The 14,788-nt window shown below is 40.9% G+C and overlaps 1 protein-coding gene across 2 annotated transcripts in view; it reads right to left on the bottom strand.

The window, feature by feature from the left end:
- kiaa1958 (KIAA1958 ortholog) overlaps positions 1-14,788 on the bottom strand; it is a 113,246-nt gene that overhangs the window by 83,446 nt on the left and 15,012 nt on the right. For both annotated transcript variants that reach the window (XM_043715867.2, XM_043715859.2), the window contains exon 2: positions 6,097-7,274. In XM_043715867.2, the coding sequence (XP_043571802.2) occupies positions 6,097-7,240 (1,144 nt within the window). In that variant the 5' untranslated portion in view covers positions 7,241-7,274. The remainder of the gene's footprint in view (positions 1-6,096; positions 7,275-14,788) is intronic.

The raw sequence follows: 14,788 nt of genomic DNA, 5'->3' as shown, positions 1-14,788 counted from the left end.
AAAACAATGACTGCAGATGCTGGAAACCAGATTCTGGATTAGTGGTGCTGGAAGAGCACAGCAATTCAGGCAGCATCCGACGAGCAGCAAAATCGACGTTTCGGGCAAAAGCCCTTCATCAGGAATAAAAGCTGAAGGGCTTTTGCCCGAAACGTCGATTTTGCTGCTCGTCGGATGCTGCCTGAATTGCTGTGCTCTTCCAGCACCACTAATCCAGAATCTAGTTGCTTTAGGTGTCAGATTACAAAAGATATATAACTCACCCAATTTTGAGTGGTTACTGGTACAAAGGTGGGCATGCTGGTTTAGGAAAGGATGCTACATTTAAGTTGAATATCCTGCCATTATATTTAGAGGGACCTATGAAGGACTTGCTGGTAGTACTATATTTTGTCTCAGGACACTGGTTGCAGGCTCGCTAGGTCATGATCATTGCTGTTGAATAAACAATGGCCTTAGTCCCTATGTGAGACCTCAATCCTCAAATACTCCTCAGTCAACCAACACACTGAAAATAATGGTAAATTTTGTTGTTTGCATTCGTCTTTCTTGAAATGGGACACATGCTTTCGAAATGTCACCAATCCAGGGGTGGAGTCGGGTGGGGAGGTGGGGGTGAGACTTGTGGTAATTGAACCACAATTTATCAACGTCTATAGAACGTTAATTTTCCCTAATTCCTTAAAAGAAAAGAGATGATAATGCTCTCAGTGACTGACTAAGCAGACATTCAAGTGTGATCTCCATATTGAAGCTCTATAATGGTCATTAGAGTAAAGGAAGTCACCACAATAGAGAAGAATAAGAAATTTCAATTGAGGTGCTGAGGGACAGGGAGTCCACGAAGTTCAGTAACAATGATCAGTATTTGGTGTGGGACAGGACAGAATAAGATCAATTAATCCAAACTTATGCTGAACGTGACCAGAAGATGGAAGTTGACCAGAAGATCAATAGTGAGAGAAAGAGTGTATATGCGTATGTGTGGTTTTGTGCACATGCACATACGCAGCCATGTGTTATGGCTCTTGCTTAGGTCACTCCAGTGAGCAATACCACCTAAAGTAACACAAAAACTTATCTGGAGAAGCATTAAAGGCAGACAGGACATCACTTCATTCCAGGGAAATTTTTATTTTCTTGAATTCTGCTTGTAATCTAGTGATTGTTGCTCAGGAGTGAACAGGCGGATGTATGACCCAATTTGACTGTGATGCACAGAGGACGAAGCTGTCCATATTGAATCTCAACTCTCATACAAATAATGGCCACCAATAAGAGAAGAGTTCCAGTAGTTCACAACACTACAGCAGCATAGCAGGAGTCAACATCTTGAGGTAAGAGGATCAATGAGAGGAGGAGGAAATTGAAGCACTGGACACCACAGCTAATTGTTAGCTTTTGAGTGGTTTGACCCAACATAGGAAATTAAAAGCAGAGTAGCAAAGTGAGTGAGTGGACATTCGTTTCAATAATCTTGCTGTCTAATATGTCACTGATCATTTCCTAATGCTGGGAGTTTCCACTATAAACTAATCAGATATAGAACATAGAACATAGAACAATACAGCACAGAACAGGCCCTTCGGCCCACGATGTTGTGCCGAACTTCTAACCTAGATTAAGTACCCATCCATGTACCTATCCAAATGCCGCTTAAAGGTCGCCAATGATTCCGACTCTACCACTCCCACGGGCAGCGCATTCCATGCCCCCACCACTCTCTGGGTAAAGAACCCACCCCTGACATCTCCCCTATACCTTCCACCCTTCACCTTAAATTTATGTCCCCTTGTAACACTCTGTTGTACCCGGGGAAAAAGTTTCTGACTGTCTACTCTATCTATTCCTCTGATCATCTTATAAACCTCTATCAAGTCACCCCTCATCCTTCGCCGTTCCAACGAGAAAAGGCCGAGAACTCTCAACCTATCCTCGTACGACTTCCTCTCCATTCCAGGCAACATCCTGGTAAATCTTCTCTGCACCCTCTCCAAAGCTTCCACATCTTTCCTAAAGTGAGGCGACCAGAACTGCACACAGTACTCCAACTGTGGCCTAACCAAAGTCCTGTACAGCTGCAACATCACTTCACGACTCTTGAATTCAATCCCTCTGCTAATGAACGATAATACTCCATAGGCCTTCTTACAAACTCTATCCACCTGAGTGGCAACCTTCAAAGATCTATGTACATAGACCCCAAGATCCCTCTGTTCCTCCACCTGACTAAGAACCCTACCATTAACCCTGTATTCCGCATTCTTATTTGTTCTTCCAAAATGGACAACCTCACACTTGGCAGGGTTGAACTCCATCTGCCACTCCTCAGCCCAGCTCTGCATCATATCTAAGTCCCTCTGCAGCCGACAACAGCCCTCCTCACTGTCCACAACTCCACCTATCTTCGTATCATCTGCAAATTTACTGACCCACCCTTCGACTCCCTCATCTAAGTCATTAATAAAAATTACAAACAGCAGAGGACCCAGAACTGATCCCTGCGGAACTCCACTTGTAACTGGGCTCCAGGCTAAATATTTACCATCTACCACCATTCTCTGCCTTCGACCGGTTAGCCAGTTTTCTATCCAATTGGCCAAATTTCCCTCTATCCCATGCCTCCTGACTTTCCACATAAGCCTACCATGGGGAACCTTATCAAATGCCTTACTAAAATCCATGTACACTACATCCACTGCTCTACCCTCATCCACATGCTTGGTCACCTCCTCGAAGAATTCAATAAGACTTGTAAGGCAAGACCTACCCTTCACAAATCCGTGCTGGCTGTCCCTAATCAAGCAGTGTCTTTCCAGATACTCATAAATCCTATCCCTCATTACCCTTTCCATTACTTTGCCTACCACAGAAGCAAGACTAACAGGCCTGTAATTCCCAGGGTTATCCCTATTCCCTTTTTTGAACAGGGGCACAACATTCGCTACTCTCCAGTCCCCTGGTACCACCCTCGTTGCCAGTGAAGACGAGAAGATCATTGCCAACGGTACTGCAATTTCCTCTCTTGCTTCCCACATAACCCTAGGATATATCCCATCAGGCCCGGGGGACTTGTCTATCCTCAAGTTGTTCAAAATGTCCAACACATCTTCCTTCCTAACAGGTATCTCTTCTAGCTTACCAGTCCATTTCACACTCTCCTCTTCTACAATACGGTCCCTCTCGTTCGTAAATACTGAAGAGAAGTACTTGTTCAAGACCTCTCCTATCTCTTCCAACTCAATACACAGTCTCCCACTACTGTCCTTGATCGGACCTACCCTCGTTCTCGTCATTCTCAGGTTTCTCACATACGCATAAAATGCCTTGGGGTTATCCTTGATCCTATCCGCCAACGATTTTTCATGCCCTCTCTTAGCTCTCCTAATCCCTTTCTTCAGGTCCCTTCTGGCTATCCTGTATCCCTCCACTGCTCTGTCTGAATCCTGTTTCCTCAACCTTATGTAAGCCTCCTTCTTCCTCTTTACCAGACATTCAACCTCTCTCGTCAACAAAGGCTCCCTCACACGACCACTTCTTTCCTGCCTGATAGGTACATACATATCATGGACACGTCGTATCTGCTCTTTGAAAAAGTTCCACATTTCCACCACATCCTTCCCTGACAGCCTATGCTCCCAACGTATGCTCCTCAAATCCTGCCTTACAGCATCGTAATTTCCCTTCCCCCAATTATAAAATCTACCTTGTTGTGCGCACCTATCTCTCTCCATAACCAAGGTGAAAGTCACAGAATTGTGGTCACCATCACCAAAATGTTCACCCACTAACAAGCCCACCACTTGTCCCGGTTCATTACCGAGTACCAAATCCAATATGGCCTCCCCTCTGGTTGGACAATCTACATACTGCGTTAGAAAAGCTTCCTGGACACACTGCACAAACACCGCCCCATCCAATCTACTTGATCTAAAGAGCTTCCAATCAATATTTGGGAAGTTGAAGTCGCCCATGACTACGACCCTGTGGCTTCTGCACCTTTCCAAAATCTGTTTCCCAATCTGTTTCTCCACATCTCTGCTGCTATTGGGGGGCCTATAGTAAACACCCAACAAGGTGACTGCACCTTTCCTATTTCTGACTTCAGCCCATACTACCTCCAGAGGCAGATCCCCCTCAAACTTCCTTTCTGCAGCCGTTATACCATTTCTAATTAGCAATGCCATCCCCCCTCCTTTTTTCCCACCCTCCCTAATCTTACTGAAACACCTGTAACCAGGAACCTCCAACAGCCATTCCTGTCCCTCATCTATCCACGTTTCCGTGATGGCCACAACATCGTAGTCCCAATCTAAATAAACAAAATACATTTATGGAGTAGGAAGGATTTAGAGGGATATGGGCCAAGTGTTGACAAATGGGACTAGATTAGGTTAGGATATCTGGTCAGCATGGATGAGTTCGACTGAAGGGACTGTTTCCATGCTGTACATCTCTATGATATGTCTACAGAATATAAATTCAACTTCTCTTCAAGTTAGGAAGTTGCAACTATAATAACAAACAATGTTTAATACTGTTAACTCAACAGGTGCAATACGTTTTGCTGATCTATCTGGGGAAATGCAATCTAAAACCTGTCCTAACATCACTGGTCTCAATGCAACTTTAGACACTAGCCAAAAATTCAGATTTGAAGTTGTATGCAAATTACTCCTCCAGGTTTGTGGCTGTTATTTTGGTAAAACCCCTGCAGTTTGCCCCTGCTCTCTATAGTTAGAAGGTATTTTGCATAAAGACCACTTATGTATCAGATGTGACAGTTAACTAGAGTTTAGTTCCTGTAGCCTCAACCTTCAGTACAATCTTGTTGCAATAATGCTGTCACAAATTAGTGAAGGTACTTTGGCCAAGGCAGTTGCCTCATAATATGTTATTCTAAAAAGTTGTGCTAAACTCGCAAATAACCTTGCTTGGTCTACACTTAGGATTGCTATGCATAGTTCTAGTCTACAGATCACCAGAAGATTTCAGAAAAACCAGGGATAGCATAAAATAAAATTAGAAGATTAGTACCAAAATGGAGGTGGTACAAATATCAATGAGGACTAAACATGCTCTAAGTCACTTCACCAGAAAAAAGACAAAGGGATGGCCTTATGAAGGAAGTAAAAATTACAAAGATATTTAACAGGATAGACAAAGAGAACACATTTCAAATGTGCGTGGAAAATCTCCAGTACACTGCATTCATTTGTAACTAAATACTCCCTCTCAAATCCACTTTCCCTGGCCTTGAGCATCCTTATATGTGGTCAACCACCCAAAGATGTTGAGGCAAGGCTTGAATGTCCCACAGATGATGCCAATGTTCAGCATGACATCAAGAGGAGATGCATACAGTGCAAAAGCCTTCCTCTTCAGAGCAATAACATGGTTACAACCATGGCCAGTTCTCCCACTTCAAAAGAAAATCACAGAAGAGTTCAAAACAACTGATCGACACAGCACTATCCCTTCAAAATTTCTTATGAGATACATGGCAATTTTTTTTTTAAATTAAAAATTGGTCCTTTTTCAAAAAACACAGGCAAAACTTTCCCTCCAATCTCAACAAATTGAGAAAATATCTTGTCAAAGATAATTGTGAAGATGATTGACTTATGCGAGAATGAAAGCAAGAATTCACTGCAGTATTCATTATAAAAACCTCACTTATGGAACAGTACTCACTGGAATAAGCCAAAATTTACCATTTTCATCCTGAATCCTTCTCCACTTTGTCAGTCCAAAAGATTGGTTGAAGATTAAAAAAAAAATTATCTTCACCATTTCACCATTAATAACTTCAAATAACAATTCTGAAGGGTTTCAAAATCATTCATCAACATACAAGAATTTGATCAGTTTTGCTGTTACAGTAAATACTGAACGACCCAGGGGATCAATCCTTTGGCTGGGCTTGAGAAGGAAATTCAGTCTGGTCTCCACTTTAACATCATTTACTGCCAGTAAATGTGAAATCAACACACTTGAAAATTCTATGATTGGAAAACTTCAGTTGCAGGATCTCATGTGTTGTAGGACCAAAGCACGAACAGTGTTATAAAATCTTGAGTTTGAAGACCTTCTTACCTGTTGCTGATGATTGGGCACTGGCATCTTTGACCAGAGATTGGGGCACACTCGATTGTTGCTGGCTGGAGCTAACTTCAGGTTCAGCGCTGACAGATGGAGACAAGGAGACCTCACTGGAAGCTCCAGTCTTCACCATCTGTGCCCCTGTGTCTTCAGAAGCGTTCTGCTCTTCTTGGCCAGGAAGCTGGAGGGCTGAGAGTGGGATATTGATCTGCTGGTTTCCTCCTGATGTGCTGACCGGCATCTGAAGAACTAATTTCTGCCCAGCTCCTTGACCTCCGTTTAGCTTCTTCTGTGAAGTTGTGCAACTCCGTCCTGACTTTGTACCAGCAACCCGATTAGAAGCAGGTGGAATGACAGAAATACCCTGCGAGTCAATCTTTTCTGGCATGTGACCAGCAGGAAGGAGGGCTGAGGATTTGGTAGGACCCAAATAAGCAGCAGGACCAGACTTTGACCCAGACTTCAATGCAACAGACGAACTATCGTTGTCTATAGAGATTTCTGCATTTGTCACAATGTAATAGTCTTCAGGACCCTCCTGCTTGATTTTTTTAACAATCACTTCATTACTGTTCTCATTAGCAAGGTGGTTTGGTGAGTCTGGCAAAAGCGAAGGACCAGCTTCCCGCCTTTTCAGTGAATTGTTCCGCAACTGAGAATCATAGTCACTATCCTCATCTGTCACTGAAGACTCACATGCCATATGAAATAAATCACCTTCATCATCATACTCTTCCACATTCTCGTCAACCTCAGAATGTTCGCTGTACGAGAAGTCGCAGGAATCCCTCGTCCTGGGACACTCGGCCTTTCCTTTTGAGGGTCTATTAAGGTATTTCTCTGCTGGGTTTTGCTGAGATTCTGATGACATTGCAATTATGCTGGGGCTCTCAGAATTAAAGCTTCTACTGTCCTGGAAGCACACTCTGTCCTGGGAACCTGCCCTGCAAGTAACAGCCAATGGCCAGTGGTAAGCGTGACCAGCACCACAACCCCACATTGCAGTGAGGTTTCCATGGGCCCCTTCAGTCAATAAGTGCTTCAGATTTGGAATGAGGCTGCAGATAGTTCCATGACTGTGAGCCCAGCTGACCAGTTTGGACAGATTTTCTGAAGACGTGTGAAGACAGTCTTCCATTTTGTTGGGCTCTTATTCTTCAATAGTTAGGGTCCTAAAAAAGAGAAACACAAAACATGAGTGTGTGCTGCTGTACTCGCATGCTTAATAATAAAATGTAAACAAACTTATTGCATTAAACCAGTGAAGGGCTCATGTCAAAATAAGTCTTGATTTATTAGCTGATTACTTAATTGTCAATAATGCAGATTAGACAGACCTAGACAGATTTGAGCTACCATCTCAAACCCAGACTAAAAAATATCACGCTGCTTACAAAATTATTTCACTAATATTGCTGTGACCCATGCATGTATTCCATAATTAGATTCAATATACGAAAATAAAACTTTTCAATTTTTTTGTCCACTCAGGATCATACGTGGATCTGACCCAAAGCTGTTTCCATTGAGCTCCACAGCTCTCTCCAGTCAGTCAGGAGGCAACAATGGTCATGGGACACCATTTTAGCTGATTATGTTTGAGATTCCAGTCTGCTGGTCACAAAACAAGATAAACTCCCTTTAGTATTAGGCTTCCTGTTGCAGATCTACCATCCTTTTCAAAAGGCCTCCCAGAACAATATTTTGTTTAATAAAGCAAAAAACCTGCAATCTTTTGAAAACAAAATTTAACAGGCACTTGGGGCATTTTGATCTGTAGAACAAGCTCATACAAATGCAAAACTTTTACACATTCAACAATGAACGCCCAAACAGATCTTGTGGAATCAAAAAACCCATGTGATTAGTAAGTTACACTCATTAATGCTTTAAGGCTAATCTCCATTCAGTATAAAACACTGACAAGTGTGGTAACTGTATCCAGTAACAGAGGGTCAATCCTATAACATACTTTTCTACCATAGGTTTAACGCAATTAAGATGGACAGTTCCAAAATGAGTACATAAATACTGAGGATAAATAAATTCAAGTTACTCTCAATTAATTCTGAGAGTCTCTTGGTTTGTGTACCTGCCTTTTAACCAATTTATTCCCGTCCATTGCTGCACATCAAAACGGAGTTTTCTCAAGCAAACAAAGACAGTTGAATGCAAAGTCTGTCACTAAATCCTTCTCCAAAAGCCACACATGGTTTTCTTTTGTGCTGTGCATTCTTCCATTAACTGACAAACTGAGAGACAGTGAGCTGCACTTATGCTGCATGATGATGCTTAAGAATTGCTACATGTCAAATGCAAATAGACTGTAAATAAAATTAGATTATTTATGGTCCATCAACATTTGTGGAGCGAGAAACAATTGTTTTCAAGTTGATACCCTTTCACGAAATCAAAAATATGGATCAGAAAGGATGCCAAATAAACGAGTAGGGATAAGGAACAGAAAAGGAAAGGTCTGTGATGGAGATACATTAAATAAAAATTAGTTGATGCTGCAAAGATAAATGGAACGATAATGGAATAACTCTGATGGCTAGACGAGGTGTGAATAGCAAAATAATGAACAGCTGCCATATGAAAACAAAGGCAAGAGAAAGGCAAGAGAAAAACAAGATTAAAATTGAAACACAATGAGAATGAAACAAAATTGGAGCACAGATTACAGTTTAATTCTTGAACTCAAGGTTGAAGCTAGAAGACAGCAAAGTGCCAAAGATCAGGAGTCATTCTTGAAGCTGAGGTTGAGCTTCATAATACTATTGGATGTTTGCACAGATATTTCAGTGTCCAACTTATGAGAGATTGAATATTTAACTTAAATAGAAACCAGACATTTAAGTTGCCTTTGGAATTTTTATACAAAGCTTTCATCACTTACCAAACTCACAGCGAGCATATTTCTTACAATAACAGCAAAGAATTATGGAAATACATGGGAATAAAGAATGCATTAATCTTTAATTTCCTTCACATCCTGCAGCAGTGCAAGAATACCCAATAAAATGATTGTTGCTTGACGGGTTATAATCCTCGACACAAACATTATAAAATGATTAATTTAAATGTTCACTTCCATGACCATTGAGAAGGTCACGGGCAGCAAATACACTGGAACGTAAAGAACTGCAAGTAGCCTTCCAAGCCACTCATCATCCAGACCCAGAAATATATCTCTGTTCCTTCACTGCCATTAGGTTAAAATCCTGGAACTTCCTTCATAACAGCACTGGCTTTTTTTTTCCTCTCGTTTTTCGGGCGGCATGGCGGCTCAGCGGTGAGCACTGAGGTCCCAGGTTTGATTCCAGCCTTGGGCGATTGTCTGGGTGAGGTTTACACAAATCTCCCAGTGTCTGTGTGGGTTTCCTCCGGGTGCTCCGGTTTCCTCCCACAATCCAAAGATTGTGCAGGTCAGGTGAACTGGCCGTGCTAAATTGCCCGTAGTGTTAGGTGCATTAGTCAGAGCGAAATAGGTCTGGGTGGGTTACTCTTCGGAAGGTCAATGTGGACTGGTTGGGCCAAAGGACCTGTTTCCACACTGTAGGAATCTATAAAAAAGAATAGATTGCAATGCTTCTAGAAGGCTGCTCACCATCATCTTCTCAAGAAGTAATGAGCAATAAATACTGGCCCAGCCAGTGATACCCACATCTCAAGATTGAACAGCAAAAGAAATTAAATCCTTTTCCATTATCGATGTTACTATTGGAGAATTAACTCTTTTCAACAAAAGCCAACATTGTGGAATTGGGAGGAAGCTGTTCTACTTGTATCACCATCCAGTTAGTTCACAGCTGGTTTGTATCCTAACTCCATCTATATCCCTTGATTTCACATTTCTGAATACCATTGCTCAGCAAAAATATATCCATTCAGTTTTGCAATTTTCAATAGACTCCCAGCCATAACAGCTTGTTGAGGGAGCAATCTAGACTTAGAGTCATAGATTCTGATACTATCTCATTGACTGAGCTCAAATTTTAACATTATGACCTCTTCTTCTGGAATTCTTCTTCAGATCAAATCTCCAACTTATTTAAATAACAGCAATTAATCTTCTTAATCTTCTATATCCAAGGGATTACAAGTCTAGGGTATCACTTTATAACATTCCTGTTACAGGCCCATGCTTGATGGGGTTTGGACTTGACATCAGCATCTTGCTTGTATATAGTGCTGATAGTCCATCTTTCAAAAGTGTAAATTACAACCCCAATTGTTTTTCCATGGTCATGAGGCCAGAGGCAGCAATGATTGCCATGGAGTTCCAACTGAGTGAACAGTTGCGATGTAATTTCAAATCCCACCACATTTTCAAACTGTGGGCATACCTTAAACAACTGAACCTCAAGGCCTGACTGCTGCATCAATAAAAAGGGGAGACCTTGCTTTTAAAAAAACCAGGAGATCTTATCTTCATTTTCTGTTCTCTACCTTCACCTCAGTCAACATAAAGGTCTGCACCAAAAGGCTTGGGTTCAAGTCCCACATGCTCCAGAAGTGCATCCAAAGATTTCTCAACAGATTGTTTAAAAATATCTACAGGTCTGTCCAGGCCTTTCCAGGTCGACACCCTTGACTCCTGACCCCAACCATCACTTTTACCGACTTGGAGGTCACAACAATCTTTTAAGCTTGAAATGGGACCCTGGTGAGTCTGGGAATCCTTGGCCTATTGCATACTCTATGTCCCAAATTGCTTCTTAGCAGCATTATGAAACAATATGGGACACAAGACACAGAAGATGAGAGACAAGTGACTAAAAGCTTAAACAAACAGGGCCTTAAAAAGAGAAATTAAGCTAAAACAGCACTGCAAAGATTTTCATTGTAAAGAGATGAAGGATGCTTTGCTGCACTGCTGCATTTCATCTATTTCATCGGTGTTCAACTAAAAATTCAGCCAAGTGTGCCAAGGAAATTCTCCTGACAAGTGGTCCAGAGTTTAAAACAGCCACTGGACTTGAAGCAAATGTAACTGCAAGTTGTTCCATCTTGGAGGAACCTGACAGTACACGATGTAACAGTTGAAATAGGATGAGCAAGGGTAAAGGGTATGTTCTCAATGTCTGGTCAATTTCTCATAAAAATTGCCAACAGAACATCGTAAGGTGCTTAACAACAGCAGCCATCATTAAAACAATCTGACAATGGGTCACATTTTAGACGCATGATTGAAATCTTGGTCAAAGAACTGAGTTTTTAGAGAAGATAGTCCAAAGTTCAAACCTGATCAACTGAAGACACAGTGGTAAATGGTTGAACAATTCAAATCTCAAGTGATGGTAACTGGAGGTGTGCAGAGACCTCATGAATTCCAGGGCCACAGGAGATCATAGAGATAGGTCGTAAAAGAACAAGATTTGAAGAAGACTGAATTCCCCAACCCCACCTCCCTTACAACACTGACAATCTCCATAACACAATGAAAGATTTTCATTTCTCTTCAAAACAATCAACCTCTAATCTCACTATTCCTTCCAATCAATATGCAGTCAAATACTGTCACAAACAAACTACAATACTAAGTCAAAGTCCACGTTTACATTTTAACAAACTCTACCAGGGGCCGATGGCCACCAGTTCACCCGAGGGACACACTTAGAAAAACTGACACAAAGCACAAGGATCCTTCACATTGAAAGGACAAATAGAAAAATGCAGGCACTTACCATTGCTGTTAACTTCCTGCTTTTGACAGGCAACATTGAAACTTTTGAGTATTACTCAATGGTGAGGCTAACTTGTGGCACGACCCTAACCACTAGAGCAGTTTGTCAAGTTAAAATTCAGCCAGCGTTCCATCCACATCATTCTGGCATTGCAGCAACACTTTTTTTGAAACTTTGAACAGGTTCCAGAGTTTAATCAACTCAGCAGCAGAGGGATTACAGGGCAGTGTCCTTTTTTCTGTTTCACTCAGAAGTGGATTGGAATAGAAATCTGGCAGTAATCTCGTTGAGTTTTAAATATGGCTTTGCTGACAATGGCTACCCCTAATCATTCTAAAAACATGCATCTACAATGTCGCAGCCTGAGGTCAAATAAAGTTATGTGAGGTGTTTTAATCAGGCCCAGTATTTAAAAGCAACAACATATGAGTCGATGTAAAGTCTCAACAATACATATCCTTCTCATTGAAAAAGTATTCAGCACAGTTCACAATTACGTCTCAACTACAGGGACAACAATTCTTTTCTTAAAAAGAAACATTTGAACAATTTGCTCCCAGCATAGGGAACAAGCAAACCTTAAAATCTATTTGAGTGCTTCAGTCCACTCCAAACAAGCATGTAGCTGATATGATTACAGAATATACTGGCCCTGCTCAAAGCATGACATTTCTGAACCTTCCTACCTCTCCCCCAGGGAAGACTCCCAGTAATTTTCAGTAGATTAAACAATCCTCCTTATATCACATTTCAGCTATAGCTCGTAGTACATTTCAGATGTCGATACAATTCTGTGCAAAGAAGTTGTTTCAAATTTCGGCTTCTGTAGGAATATATCCTCAATGAGTGAGTAAAATGCCACAGCTGAGGAACTCCCAACTGATTATCTTTGGTTGGATATTTATAGCAATCTCAACACAAGCATAAAGTGCCTGAACAGATTAGTCATAAATTTATCAAAATCCAACTCGAGTAACCAAAACCCTTGAGCAAACAGGTAAACATGTGCGACCACAGGCATTGCTTAGAAGCATGAGAGCACGTTGTAAAATTGTAAAAAGATATGGAGAAATGCTATCTACCCAGACACCAATTGGAGAAGTAAAGCACTCCAGAGTAAGTCCTGAAGCTTTACGAGTGACAAGCATAAGCAAGGTATGAGATAGATCTGACAACAATTAGCCAGCAGAATCTAGTGGAGATGTTGTGCAACAACTAGGTGATAATGAAAATGAACATGAAATGATCAAACATTCAAATCTTGGATTTCTGCAGTTTTTTATTTTAAGTATGTATTCACAATATAAAGAACTCAAATCCAGTACAGTTGCAACACTAAATAATTCTACAGCTCACTGGAAGAAACAGTTGCACTAACACAATCTGCAAACCCTATTAAAGACCAAATATTCTGGTTTTATTCATATATATCATACTACAGGAGCAGTTATAAAAGCCGAGATCTTCCAAAATGAGGTGATGTGATCACTGGCCGCAGGATGGGTCAGTATTAAAGTTATTACAGTTTATGTTTTGTTTTAAATACAGCATAGACAAAGTTGGCGTGAAACTTGAACTATATCCCAAATCAAATGTTTACCCAGAAAATAGTAAAGTTGTAAAACTTCAAGGTGAACTGTTATAAAACTTATTTCAATCCATTGTTTCACAAAGTCCACTATTTGAGGATTATTGTCGGAATTATTGCAGTTATTACCAAAGTGGAATGCAGTGTACATTTACCTCATTGAGGGCTGGATTACAAGGGTTACATCACAAGGTTACAAAGGGTTAAATTCTCAGAAACTTCAATCAAATCTCCTCTTAATCTTTCAATTTCCAAAAGACATCAAAAGGGACCTGGGAAAGATGGGGAAGAACCTATTTCTACTTGAACAGGTTCTTGAGTGTGGGGGGGATGGGTGGGTGGGAAAAGAACCAGAGTACTGGGTTTCTGTACCCTACAGTGCTATGGAGGCTCAGTCATTAAGCGTGTCAAGACAGAGGTTGATAGATTTTGAAATAACAGAGGTAGAAGATCAGCCAAGATCTAGTTAAACAGCGGATCAGGTTCCTTGGGACAAATGGCCTATTCCCACACCCATTTCCTACATTTTAGAATAGTAGAAGGAGGTTGATGCTAAGCCATTAACAGAAATTTGTTAAGTGAGGACATTAAGAGATAAAAGGGCAAAGGAAGGTGTGTGGAATTAGAGTAAAATTAATCATGACCTGAATGAATGGTGGAACAGGCTCCACCCCGTGATGTTTACTTTTTCTATCCCAGCAACTTGTTGCAATCAACTCAGACCACTGTTTAGCCATAGAACATCGTAAACTGCTTACTGTTTGTATTTATTCATTCAGCAACAAATCTAACTGTAGATTTGGGTAAAATATACTCCAGCTAGCATTAAAAACAAAATTTTAATCACATTCTTATTAGATGCCAAGTACCAAATAAAAGTGAATTGCCATTGAAGTATGCAAACTAAAAATGCCATGCTGAAATGGTGTGTGCTTGAGGTCACATGAAATTTTACGCTGCCAATTTTGATTTTAAAAAAATCTGCTGGATCTCAAGGACAACCCCCTTTCAATTATTCTGGTCTTGCAAGTCAGTTGTAACAATATCCCAAAACATCTACTTGGTTCGTCTTCAGGCCTCCTCAATGCTTTCAGTTATACCGACATTTCATCAGCCAAAGCACAGTTCGTAGCACTTACATCTTGAAACAGAAGATTGAGTGTTCAAACCACACATCACAAATGTAAACATGAAATCTAGGTTATGTCCCAGGCATCAGCTTTCAGAGAGGCCTTGTAAATTTTATACGGTGGACATAGAAGAACCCATGGCAATATTTTGAAAGCACAGAATTTTCCCTGGTTTCCTCTCAACATCATCTCTCAACCAACATCACTAAAAGTAAATCTCAGTGCTGTTATTAGAGTTTGCTGTGTACAAATTGGTTGCCTATATTATTAAAACAGCT

The sequence above is a fragment of the Chiloscyllium plagiosum genome, unplaced genomic scaffold (genome assembly GCF_037043375.1).
Source record: "Chiloscyllium plagiosum isolate Xiang-an unplaced genomic scaffold, Cpla_swu_hap1 HiC_scaffold_2, whole genome shotgun sequence".
In the NCBI taxonomy this organism is placed as follows: domain Eukaryota; kingdom Metazoa; phylum Chordata; class Chondrichthyes; order Orectolobiformes; family Hemiscylliidae; genus Chiloscyllium; species Chiloscyllium plagiosum.
Note: the sequence above shows the minus strand (reverse complement) of the source record. Positions and strands in the feature narration are given on the sequence as shown.